This window comes from Chaetodon auriga, chromosome 5 (assembly GCF_051107435.1).
Source record: "Chaetodon auriga isolate fChaAug3 chromosome 5, fChaAug3.hap1, whole genome shotgun sequence".
Taxonomy (NCBI): domain Eukaryota; kingdom Metazoa; phylum Chordata; class Actinopteri; order Chaetodontiformes; family Chaetodontidae; genus Chaetodon; species Chaetodon auriga.
Genome location: NC_135078.1, coordinates 16,195,728 through 16,208,685, shown reverse-complemented (window position 1 = coordinate 16,208,685; position 12,958 = coordinate 16,195,728). Strand labels below are relative to the sequence as shown.

Below are 12,958 nucleotides of genomic sequence, written 5' to 3'. Positions count from 1 at the left end.
CGATATATTGATCAGGCCATGTAATCCCTCAAATGATGACTGAAAAGGCTGGATCTACTCTGGGTGTGTTGTTTGTTGGGTTTAGACCGTGTGGGAGGCAGGAACTGGGCTTTATGCAACTCGTCGGGGAGGCTTTGAGTTGCGTTCAAACTTCGGCCTGCCGCTCATGATGCCGGTTTGACAGAGACACATGAGGCAGGGTGGGATGTTCAGGGAGCCTCTGATCACAGCACCTCCTCGCAGACGTCAAAATGGGATGTTTAATTGCATTCCCCATCAGAAGGTGTCAATAAATAAAGTCAGAGCCTTCACTGGGGGGGCTCAATATGTGTGCATGAGCGTGTTTTCACGCAAGTGTGTGTGCTTTCGAACAAAGAGCTTCCATTCCTCTGTGATTACAGCCCTGGTGCTGTAAGCCAGAACAGAGAAAATAAATTAGAATCAAAAGCAGAAAAGTCTTTCATGTCTGATGCTTTGATAACAAAAACAAGCAGGTTTCCACAAACTAGAATTAGTTGGCTTATAATTCGGAGCTAGCTGGGGACAACTTGACACAAAAATTTCAAGATTCGCTCATGAATAAGTCACAAATAAAAGAAAAGAAAGGGAGAACTGTGTTATGACATTTATTTTTGGGATCAATACAAAAGGAAGATGCCACAAAAAGAAGCTGTGCATGTTTGGGGTAGAATAACACAAACGTGAAATTGTCAAAGAAGACGCGACACTCTGATCTGGCAGAAATGTGATCTTTCTTACAATTCAGAGGCACTTGTATATAAATGAGCACAATTAACAGCAAGGCTTCTGTAACGCTTACAGACACTCCTATGAGAAATGTGAAACAAGATACAGCTGGAGCCATTATTCAAGTCCCACATTTTACTGAAAGCATACTGAACTACTTTGGCATCATATAAATCAGGAACAGCGAGGGAAAGAGATGCTTATTTTCTTTAATCATGAGCTACAAGAAAAAGACAGTGTTGTGTTTCAATGTATTGATTTGGTTGTACAATGTGGTATTGAACAAAGAACTGTGTGCTGTTAAGATGCAGGAGGGATACTTTTTAATAGCAAAAGGGGGGCCAGACATTGAGCAGAGGTCCAGGGCACGAGCCTGTGAGTCACAAATCGTTGCCTGAAAGTGTTCTGAGATAACGTTGAGCCAAACACTGCTGACCCTGACCTTTAAACTCTGACCTCGGTACAAAGGGTTTGAATAAGGCTGCAACTAACAATTATTTTTATCATCGGTCCACAAAATTCAGTCAGAAATGATGAAAAATGCCCATCGCAGTTTCCCTGAGCCCAAAATGAAGTCTTTAAATTGCTTGTTTTGTCTGGCTAACATCTAAATCCCAAACACATTCAATATAAAATGAGACGAAACAGACAAAAACAGCAAATATTTGGCATTTTAGCTCGATAAATTAACTAACTAATCTGCTGACTGACTAGTCGCTTCGGCAATAAAGGGAAGTGAAGCATAATTTAAGACCAGGAATGATCCAAGCACTTGGGTGTTATCATTTTAATCAAAATGAAAGTCTTGCTCAAGCTCATTATCTGCAACTACAGCGCCATAAGAGAAAAATCTGTTTGGGATTTCATCTGAAAGCTGTACTTAGTAAATTTTTCCCTTTTGTGGTCTGAAACTCAAAAGAGCTTTGCTTTATCAATTCTCATCAAGTCTGTCTGAAGCTATCAGCTAAACATACCCTTTGAAGTCTGAGCCAGCATGTAGAAGCTACATTAGCTCACTAGCTCTTAAAGCGTGCCTTTGCGGCCTAGCGTGTCCACAATAAATATTGAAATCGGCGGTGGCTGCCTTGCAAGTGGATGTCCTGTATTATAAATGTCACCCCACCCTCGGCGGAGCAGTGGCTCGTTCTAATGCCACAGGACAGAGACACAGAGACACAGAGAGACAGAGAGAGAGCGGGAGAGAGAGGCCACGTCTGGCAGGGGATTTCAATTTTCAGACTCATCAAAGTGACATCAGAGTGTCTACTTACATGTTTATGAATAAAAAAGAAGATGGATACTATGGGGAAAAAGAGGGCTAAAATAATAGAGGGAGAGGGACACAAAGCGGAAGGACAGAGATAAAAAGCGAGCCAGCACTCTGTTTGGCCCTGTGCTGAGGGAGTCTGCAACGCAGCGCAAGGCAGACGTGATAGGTCACAAGATGATCAACAAGTTAGAAAAGAAGAACAAAACATCTTTTCTCTCGTAAAATACCTCAGAGCTTTCACTCTTCGAGCTTCTGAAAGGTATTCAAATGAACCTGAAAAGGTAAAACCTAAGGTGCTCACAGCTTGTAGAACGATGTAACCTTTGAGGAGTGCTTATGAGTTGACTTTTATACCTTGTTTACAGGCACAAAGGTTGTGAGCCACTGAGCCGGATGACTCCTTCTTTTGCGTATTTCGGGAAAAAGGCAGCTCTTAAAATGTCAACTCTAGTCCATGATGGTGCCCAAGACCATATCGGTCTTTCCCCCAAATGATTTCCCAATGCCAGGAAGCATTTTAAAAAAAAAAACACAAAGACAGATTGTGCTGGCTGCTTTAAAAAGTACTGCTAAAAATAAGACATCCTCTCATTAAAAGACTCCTCATTCTCTCTCTGTCATAGATTGGAGTTGGGTGATTGGATGAATGTGTTGGCTATCGGGAGTTGGCTGAGTCCATTGACGGCTGTTTTTTGGGGAAATTTCTGTCATTTTATTTTGCTATTCTCCTCAGCGTCAGACTCTCATCCAGCGAACTAACCCAGCAAGGCCGCGCACAAACGGCGCGTAGAGCCAGAATACTTTCATTTCACTCGGTAGATAAAAGTTTACTTTAAACAAACCAGAGTTGGTGATTGTTGGAACAGTGGAAAGGCTAAAAAAGACTGTTTTGGAGAGGTTCATTGTGCTTCTCTTGAGTTTGTTTTACAATGAGATAATGAGGCAGTTAAGCTTGTGAGTGAAAGAGGGACACTGACGTCAGAAGGTGTAGGATTGCATTTTTCTGTTTATTGAGGAAAATAAGTGTACAAATATTTCCTTTCTTGACATTTTGTGAGTTTATTTATTAGATTAAAAAAGCAAACTTGGCGTGAGCATACATCACCCAGCTGAAGGGGGGGATGAGTAACACTGCATTGCTCATTCATCCCCAAATGTTAGCCTGCTAAACTCCATGTAGCCCAATCATAAGTAAATGTGAGCTGGAAAGACTTAACTTGGCATCTGCTCATTCAGGCTTTCACCACTCAAGTTTGTTCAACCCCATTGTAGGGAACTGTGGTGTGTGTTGCTTGGCAATTTTAGTGCAGAAGCAAACATCTCAGCCTGCAATTCCAATAATTTTGTCTCTGTTTTTTTATGTCTTGCGTAATCCTTGTGCGTCACATTCTGAGGTCTCCTTCGCCTCAGCAAGCGACCATAAGCAGCACAGATGTAAAGTGAGGGATGAACTACACAGCAACTTTCAGTTTAGTGTAAAAGATGAGAATGAGCAACTCACTCCAGCAGGTCCAGAGAGCCACCTGTTGCATTTTTACTTGCTTCTCTTCAAGCACTGCTTTATCCCAAAAGGGCCAAACTTTCTCAGACAACACCTCAGAATTACAATGGGTAGATTGTGTACTTCTATTTCAAGGTCTGTGCAGTTGGAAAAGAATTAAATCTGGTTATCTGCAGTCTAGATAGCGCGCCGAGCAGAAACCCTCTTAAAATACAGATAAAAGCACAGATTCTTGGTGCTTTTCTGTGTGGTGATGAATGGAAAACTGTGCACACCACAATAACTGCATACAAGACACACTACTATTATTACCACACATCCCACAGTGAATTGCAAAGGTAATTTACACGAGTCCCCCGCTCTCCTCCACATGTTTCATTTTTGTTGTCACCTCCCCATCTTTCTCTTCATCTTCATCCCCTCCCACTGTCATCTCTCAGTTGTCATTCTCCTGTTTTCCTCATCTTCTTTCCTTTATTCTTCGTCCTTCCTATCACCTTCCCCTGCATCCTCGCTTTCTTCCTCCTGTGCCCTGCTCAGATCCTGCTTCTTTTCTAACTTTTTTCCTTCTGACAGCAGATCACTTAAGTCTTTTTCTGTCTCAGCTGCTTCTCCTTTGGAATAACAAACAAGCCATGCAACAGGTCTCATGTCATACCGACACTGACTGAGGCCATTTTCATGCACCCTTATGAGGATTAACTAGAGGTCTCACTCTGGAATCAGGAAGGGGCCGGTGTGAAGACATTTACCTGTGAATACTGCTGTGCTTCCTCAGTACAGTTTTCATATAGGAAACTGCAGCTTCCCCCTGAACCCGATACAAATTCAATTTAGGGAAATAGCTTTTCCCCTGAGTGGGGTGCCACGCTGACTGCTGCATGGAAGCAAGACCAGTGATCTATAACTTCAATATATGTGGCCAGTCCGCACATTTTGGAGGCAGAGGGAGAAACGTTATGAAAGAAAAAATCTCCTAACAGCAAATATTTCAATGAAGACCAAAAAAAATCTAAAAATCCAAAAAAAGCTGTCCACTCATTTGTCAAAATATGTCGTCTAAAATCTCCCCCACTGTACTGTAGATACTGTATGTCACATACTGTTTGATGAAGGAGCACCCTGGCAGTCTTTCTCCTCCTCCTCAGGGAGAGTGCTAATGAAGCAGGAGGCTGGTCAGATGGGAGAATCTCTAACTCTCCACTTGGGTTCCAAGCAATCAATAATATACAGACGGCCACCCTCGCCTTTCTCTTTGTCTCTTTCATTTGCTTTCCTATACCCTCTTCATCTTCATTATTTTACTCCCTATTTCCTTTTTCATCTGTTTTCACCTCCTCTCCCTCTCACGTCCTCCCTTGCCCTGACCTCTGTCATCTCCTCTAATTTCTCCTATTTGCCGTTTTGCCTCCCCCTCTCTTTTAGACAGTTAGCGCTGATAGTGTTATGAATGTGCATTGTAATTAGTACAACACTTGCAGCTGAATTTCATTTCTATTCGCAACTAATTTACTTCTCAGTCATCGCAGTGTTTTGACATTCCAGAAGTTGCACTAAGAAATTCTCAGAGACTTTGGAAGAAAACAAACTTACTGTCAGGAAACTCTAATCATTAACACCGATGGAAATTCAAAAAAAAGAAAAAAGAAAAAAGAGTGTACACTCAAACTGCCTTAATGCAAAGTTAAACGAGGTATCCTATCCATCTCTCTGATACTTTAGCGTCCCCTCAGGGCCGCTTTCCAACCTGTGAGACAACAGTGCCCCCTGCAGCCCATCAGTGGATGTGCACCTCAGTAATTGAGTGAAGTTGATCCCTCTACACTTCTTAAACTGGCCTTGTTTTAGCCCCCCAGCTATCTCCTCCCACAAGGGGAATTGTGTAAGTGGATTTAAATAAATTAATGCCTCTTTTGCCCGCCTAGGGAAAACACAGCAGAAAATAGTCTGCAAAAAAAACAGAAGAAAACTACCGCTGTCGCACCCACGAAGATAAAGAAAAACATACTGTATAGTATTTTTTCTAGCTTACGCCTATAGGCCCGCATTTAAGACAGCAGCAATTTGAATATGTCATGCCTAATTCCACGTTTAGGCTGAGCCGGCATTCTCCAGGGACTGAATACAAAGCAGCATGCAAGAAAGACACTTAACTAGTCGGCTGGAACAACACTATCCAGGCTCAGGGAATAATCAGTCCCACCATTTTGAGACAAAAACTGCTTTAAACAAAACCACTCACATGCCTGAAGGCCAAAACTAAAATTTTCAGTATCCATGCCAACAAACTGCAGTCCCGTGTAGCATTTACAAGCTGTAGAATATATTTCAAATATTTGTAAAAACACCAACAGCCCTTGATTAATCTTATCTCACTAAGTATGTGCTCATATGTGAGACTGTTAGAAGAATCAAAACATTAAGTCTTGAAATATTTCAATTTATTCTCATACTTCAAAGGCTGAAAATCATTTAACGTAAAAAAGAAATTGCCTTTCGAGTTCTCGCTCTTTTTTGCTTCAGCAACAGAGCAAGGCTTCTCCCAATGGAAAAGACAGAAATGAGTGAGGGAGGCTCATGGGGTCTTGCCTATTAGTGTAACTACATAGCATTAGCTAATTGGGACACAAACAAAGTCTACTTAAGATAAAATGAATGGAAAAAGGGAAATGCTACAGTGGAAAACGCAAAGTCAAAACCATATTTGTATCATGGTAAAAAAATATGTAGGGCTAGGCCTCATTAAAATGCTGCACTGAAATCCTTTATGCAACACTTAGGACATAAGGAAATACATTAGGAAAGAAAAAGCAATCATCACAAATGACCTCAATAAGGCAGACATCCAGACTAAGTCTAGAAAACACAGTAAACAAGCCCGGGTAGTGTGCACAAACTGACACAGTTCAATGCTAGTTAGAATACTGTCCAATTCTAGCTGCAGAGTCAGTCTCTCAAGAGAACAAAGAGACCCCGGAGGTTTCAGATAACAAGCTCCCTGATCTCTGGTCTTTACACTACAGTTACTCTGGAGCCAGATGTACATCTACCTCTGGGTCAAGACAGACACCAGCGGGATTAGCATCTATTTGCAAAGAAAGAGGGAGCAGACTGGAGATGCTTCTCATTTGGCATAAACACGGAGCAGTTCTCTGATTAGATCAGATAATAAGGTTTTTTCTAATTAGTTAGTGTGTTCACAACAGATGAGCGAATGGTACGAGAAGCAGAGCAAGGAAAATAATGACAGTCGTGTACACTGTGCACGCTGTTTCTATGTGTGTGTGTGTGTGTGTGTGTGTGTGTCTGTTCACACCTCAGAGTCTTCACTGCGGAGGCCCAGTTGGAGGACAGCACTGGGAGACTTCAGTCTGGCTTGGCTGGACTGGGCCATCTGCAGGTTTAACTGCCAGCCGACATACTCCAGCTGAAACACGCAGAGCCAGTCTTTCTTTAATAACGACAGAGTTTTAATAAAGCCTCGCATTCTCATTTAATTAATGCCCTCAACACATTTTCAAAGGCTCTGTGAAAAAAACTTTAAGATGGCACTTTTCCCACAAAATAACAGTAGAGGCAGAATTTCGGAAGAGATACGTATTTTTTTGTATATTTATGCATATATTGATATTTCATTCATCCTTTATCCTCTTTACATTCTCACTACTTGACCTAGATTTTTTACCATTCATGATCTGCTTTATGTTTAAAAAGCACTTTCTAATCATTGATTTTGACAAGTGCTATATTCATCGACACGGTCAATCAAACTGATTGTCATAATAGTAGCAGATTTCAACTAAATGAATAAATGACAAATAAACTAACTGTTGGAGCTCTGACTTGCTCTACATTTTCTGACATATTGCCAGCTTATTTAGAATAAGTTTTGTGTTTCTATTTTATGAAGATGAGACGGAAACCCAGTCTAATGGCTTGTTTGTTGACCATGTGCGACCAGATGACCTACAGTCAACTTGATTAGTAGAAGTCGCCGTATTATCACACCTAGTCGTTATGGTGGACATGAAGATTAACTGCTGTAGAACTCTCCTTAATCTCCTCAAAGTTTAAGTTACCTTACTTCCAAGCTGCAGGTTGTCAGACTATTATTTTCAGTGTTCGTCAGCTGTGGCAGGGTGATATATTAGCAGCACCGAGTCAAGGCAGGGCAGTTAAGTGTTTTATGATGCAGAGAGAGGCCATAATAATAAACCATGTGTGACTTATTGGTTCTGGGTGCCTCCACAGCATCCGAGGACAGGTGTGAGGTGGGGAAGGGCTGGGCCACATTACTCACGACTGGAACAACATCCACACAAGCATGAATAAACAGCACGACTCTATGATGAGTTGCGTATTTTACTCTCAGTCTATGCAAATGAATCAATTTAAAGAAATTAATCAACAAAACAAATACTTGCGCTGTATTTTAATGTTATGTAATACATAAATAAGTGACTATCCATAAAGAAAGTAGTAGAGTACATTATTAATGTGCTGCCCTCTAATTCATTTCTGTATTTCCATCCTTTTACATCATGTGTTAATATGATGGTAGGCGTGTTGTTTGCGACTTAAAGTAGGGTAGCAATCAAAGCAGGGTTTTAAAAGGAAAAGCAGTTAATCAAAGCAATCATCATTTCAGATGAAGATAAATCTCTTTTAAAAAAAAAAAACTGGGCTAGCCAATCAGGCAACTGGCGATGACCAACATAAAGGCTGGTACATCCTGTGAAGTATCGTTGAGAGAGAAAACTCAAATGAGCGGTGCACCAACACCAACATCAGTGCATCAACATGTATCGTGCATGTGTTTGTTTGTGGATTATGAAACATGCACTTCTCCGCAAGACTTATTCCTCTTCACCTCCAGTTCGATCGGCACTTGTACGTGTTTAATTGATAGTGTTGCTCATGGAACAATGGGTGACAATTTAATGACATATCATATTCATCTAATATGAGGAAGAAACAACAAGGTGGTAACTATGATGTTGCTGGTGTCTCGAACGGCAAAGGTGTAAAAGAGCAAATTACTCAACACAAAACACTGCTGTCTGTTCAGTAGAAAAAGTGAATGAGAAAACATGTTCGTATATTAGTTTTATACAGTCTCGCCTGTGACTTGACTTGCCCAAAGTCAAAGCAGTAGCAGAGGTCGTCTTGAGGATCAATGGCTGTCACACCTTCTGTTGGCAGCAACAAATTCATGGGGGAGAGGAAGATTACTAGCAAGACCCCGACAGGTGAGATTTCTCAATGTATGACAACAGCAACAACTCGGGCATAAAGTGACTGATGCGTACATGCTGCTTATTTATTCTGCGCTGGATCTTAATTCCCCTGACTTTGAAAGGAACACTGTTTGCGGTGTCACTGCTTAATCAAGTAACAGAGAGGTACACGTTTTCAAATTAATGTGACAACTTGTGTGAGCTGTGGAAGAACTCTTTGTAATCCGAACAGCTGGAATGGATTCACACACAAGCAGCTCAGTCTTGGTATAGATCGGCCAGTGTCGATTCTCAATTTAGCATCAAGTGACGATAATGTCTCACTGAAAAATGCTCTTTGCAAAGGGACAAAATAGTGTGAAAAGTAGGCTATAATTACTCTTCATGTCTGGTAGTGGATTCATTTACACTTGGGTTTAGAGACATGGTCTGGATTTGGTTAAAATGGTGTCCTAGCAGGTGTAGACAAAGTTCAGCATCAGTGCTGAAAGACAGCCTGAAACAATACACTTGCTAATTAGTCTTACCTTTTTTGGGGCAAAGACATTCTGCTTTAGTCTCTCCACCAACTCTGATCCGGCAGTGGCCCAGGTTTGAGCGAACATCTCAGCCTTGTCTGGATTTAGATGAACCGCCTCCAGCTGCTGCTGCAGAGAAGCCGGCTTTACATTGTGATACACCGCCTACAGAGGAGAGGAGACACGGGGTAGAGTGGAAAGTGTGATTATAATAAATGTTACCATTAACCACGTTTTACATCTGCAAGAGATCACTGTTACAGTCCCATTCCTGTTTACTCCTCACTATCAACTCAACCTTGCACATTACAGCAATTCACAATACAACAGTGACCCCTGCTGGAGAAACGGGCTCACAACGTGATCCACTTAAACAGGCACAAAAGGTAAAGACACAACTACTGCACAGACATCATTTCTGTCCCTCTTGCTGTCTTTAGAATGACGTTCTTTTCAGACATTTCTACGTAGTGAGTTATTGAAACTATGCCCTTATGCATAAAGTATATAACCGGAGATCTGGCCAACGATGGTAACGTATCTCTTTCCATGAGCTCCATATCAAGTAATAGAAAAATTCATACAGAGCCTTTTTCTTACTTCTTACTTTTCTTACTTGATGACTCCTTTAAACACTGAATATTCTAGAAGAACAAGAGCTCTCATACACAAATGCAATCCAGCAAAATTAGCATTTCTATCACTTTCTAAACCAAATTCAGATAAAACCTTTATAGTAATGTAACAAAGGATGTCGGATGACCACATCTCACCTGCTCTAGTATAAAAGCAGCAGTTTCCAGGACTAGATTGAGAGCCTGTTTATCCAATGAGAGAGCAGCCTGAAGTTTCTGCTCCTCTTCTTCACTGAATGTCCGCTCTCCCTGGGAAGAAAACATATGTTACTGATGAAATGAAAAACAGAGAAGATTCACTACTGCTGACAGTAACAGTCAAATTGACTGAACAACAAAACTGATAAATATATTTTTGTTTAGTTTTTTTGGATAACTTTTAATTTTAGTTATTGATCAAGTAAAAATACCCAACATTTAGTTACAACATCAAAGTGCTGAGTTTGAGTCTCTTATGATAAAACTTTGGGCTCTACTAATGGGCAATTGTCATTACTTTGAATATTTTTAGACTAAATAATTACAATTTTTAACAATTAATAGAAATACAAATAGTAAAAAACTGTTAGCTGTAGCTCTACAAAGCAATTTTACATCACTTTTTTAACTACCCTAAAGTGCCTTACACAAAATAAACAACAAAGAAAATAGTGTTAAAACAGTGCAACACAGCAATGATAGAAATGCAAATAAAATATGAAATCAAACCTCATTAAATGTACCTTATCGGACAAATACATTTTAAAAAAATAGTTTGGCAGATGGCACACACAAATCCATAATAAAATAACATAAAATACAAAAATCCTAAATAATTTGCATGATGTCACAGATGTTTTTCACAGTAGACGTTTTGGCTTGTCAGAGCACAGAACAAAGGTTAAACTAATAACATTAACAAAGGCTCCATTCTAATTAAGTGTAATCATGCAAAACAGTCATCATCAATGTCATTAGCTGCACCTGTGCCTTTCATGGTTTGACATGTCAAAGTGTCGATTACATTATGTATTATTATTAAACAAAATTCATTTTACTTAGCATTTCGCTAAAACTAGGCAGGCAAATTGTTCTTGGAATGAATGATTGACACCTTTTGACAGCCAGCTAAGTCTTTTGAAGAACCAGAATGATCAACAGGGCCAGGCATGAGTGTGCATTCATTAGAGCCAAGTGTGACTTCAATAAGTCATTATGCATGCGCTGCTCTTTCTGGCACTACAGCTCTGCAGCAAAGGCCTCCTGTCTTTGGCATGGATGGCGCTGTGCAGTCTCTGTACCTTCAGATGAAGCTTTTGTATGATGCGGGAGATCAGCCTGGAGAACTTGTTCACATCAATGGCGTTGATGAAAGTCACTGCTTCTTTTATACTGTGTGGAAAAAAGACTTGTAAGCCTTTGTTGACAGCGGTGTGGAAAATCCTAAAATCTTTTAATTAAAGAAACAGAATATGAGTTCATATTCTTAAGTATTTCACTCTAGCTGTCAGTGAATTTCAAACGCTTGTATACTATAAACATTTAGCCTAGCAACAACATACAGATCAGCAGACAGTAGGAGTTTCTGTCCATTGCAGCAGTTCACCAGGATAAATAAGAGCATCAGCATGAAGCGTGCAGAACAGCCAAAACTGAGGTTGCGTGTAGGTAAACTTGAGTGTAAAGACTATTACACATACACACAAGTATAGAAAGTAATTATGCTGTAGACACAACAATTTCACTAGCTATTCATATGTGTACTAAAAACTCAGGTAGTCATATCATGCTAATATACTCCATCAAAAGAGATCATCTAACATTTTTCTCGAGTCAAATAGAGTACTACACACACTTGAGTGGTGCTGTACTTAAAATTTACCGTTCTGAAGAACTGGATGTGGATTTTAGGCCCAGTCTGTACATGTTACATAAGAACTGGTTATACACCTGAGACCCTTGTGTGTGGGTATGTATGTGTATGCGCTAACCTCCCTTTTGTAGACCCTTTAGTTTTCATCCTCAACTTCCTTGTTAGGTTATTTCCATTAAAAACAAAAACAAAACTAGTTCAGTCCCAGTAAACACGTAGTGCCACTACAAATACTAAAGCACTACTAATCTGCCTATAATGCTCAATATGAATGTATAGTTAACGTTACTTTAACGTTAACGTCACTCCTATCCGCCATAACGCTGGCTATCATTAAAGAGGTTTCGTGAAACGTTCACGGTTACTGGTGCATTAGAAGACACTGAAAGAAGGCAGCTAGTGTTTTCCCCCAAAAGAGCATGAAAACCGATAAAGACACCTTTTTCTGATGACAGCAGTGATATAAGTGATCTCCAACGTGTTTGCTAACATAAAAGTCCGTTTGTGCATCAAATCACAATATCAATAACTTCCAGGGCGCCTTCGTGTGAGTCAGGCTACAGGTAGCTTAACGTTAGCTGCTGGAAGGATTCTTGGTTTCGGCATTTAAAAAAAGCTGCCCACCTTTGAGTTTCCTTTATAATTGAAGTCATTGTTGTCTGTTTCTTTCTGTGAATGAAAAATGAAGTGTTGAAAAGTGTCAAAGCAGCTGCTGCAGCATCCTCCCACTGTTATCATTCCTCCTTCCTGTTGTCACGAGAAGGCTCACGTGACAGTCAAAGCTGCGTGATAATGCGCAGTGAAGTCCAGGACAGAATAAAATCAATACCGTGAAGAATTTACATAAAGTGTGTCATTAATATACTTTAACGCAACAGTGTCAACAATAACTTATGAAATCATCTTACAGTAACTGTGACCGCACAATGAAGAGGGTTTGCGAGAAGTGTGCGTAAAACCTGCGCACAAAGAAAGTGTGTACTCCAAGAAACACTACGGAATTCGCGATGGACAAACATAGCCGGCAACAAATCGCGATAGCAAAAACCGTACTTTTACTGTTTGACAGCCAAAATTTGATATGCCTTAAGGTACAAATATAAAATTCACTAGTACCAATATCTGACAATGCACCCCCTATAAACTGCTTGTAAGTACAGTTAATGCTTTGTTACGGTTCATAAATTATTCATTAATG

General features: G+C 40.3%; 1 protein-coding gene across 1 annotated transcript in view; it reads right to left on the bottom strand.

Annotated features, from left to right (window-relative positions):
- Window positions 1-12,531, bottom strand: part of commd10 (COMM domain containing 10) — a 52,905-nt gene extending 40,374 nt beyond the window's left edge. The window contains exons 1-5 of the mRNA XM_076729862.1: window positions 12,385-12,531; window positions 11,189-11,279; window positions 10,047-10,157; window positions 9,283-9,438; window positions 6,835-6,945 (exon numbers count right to left, since the gene is read on the bottom strand). Of these exons, the coding sequence (XP_076585977.1) occupies window positions 6,835-6,945; window positions 9,283-9,438; window positions 10,047-10,157; window positions 11,189-11,279; window positions 12,385-12,413 (498 nt within the window). The 5' untranslated portion in view covers window positions 12,414-12,531. The remainder of the gene's footprint in view (window positions 1-6,834; window positions 6,946-9,282; window positions 9,439-10,046; window positions 10,158-11,188; window positions 11,280-12,384) is intronic.
- Between the last annotated feature and the right edge of the window lie 427 nt (window positions 12,532-12,958).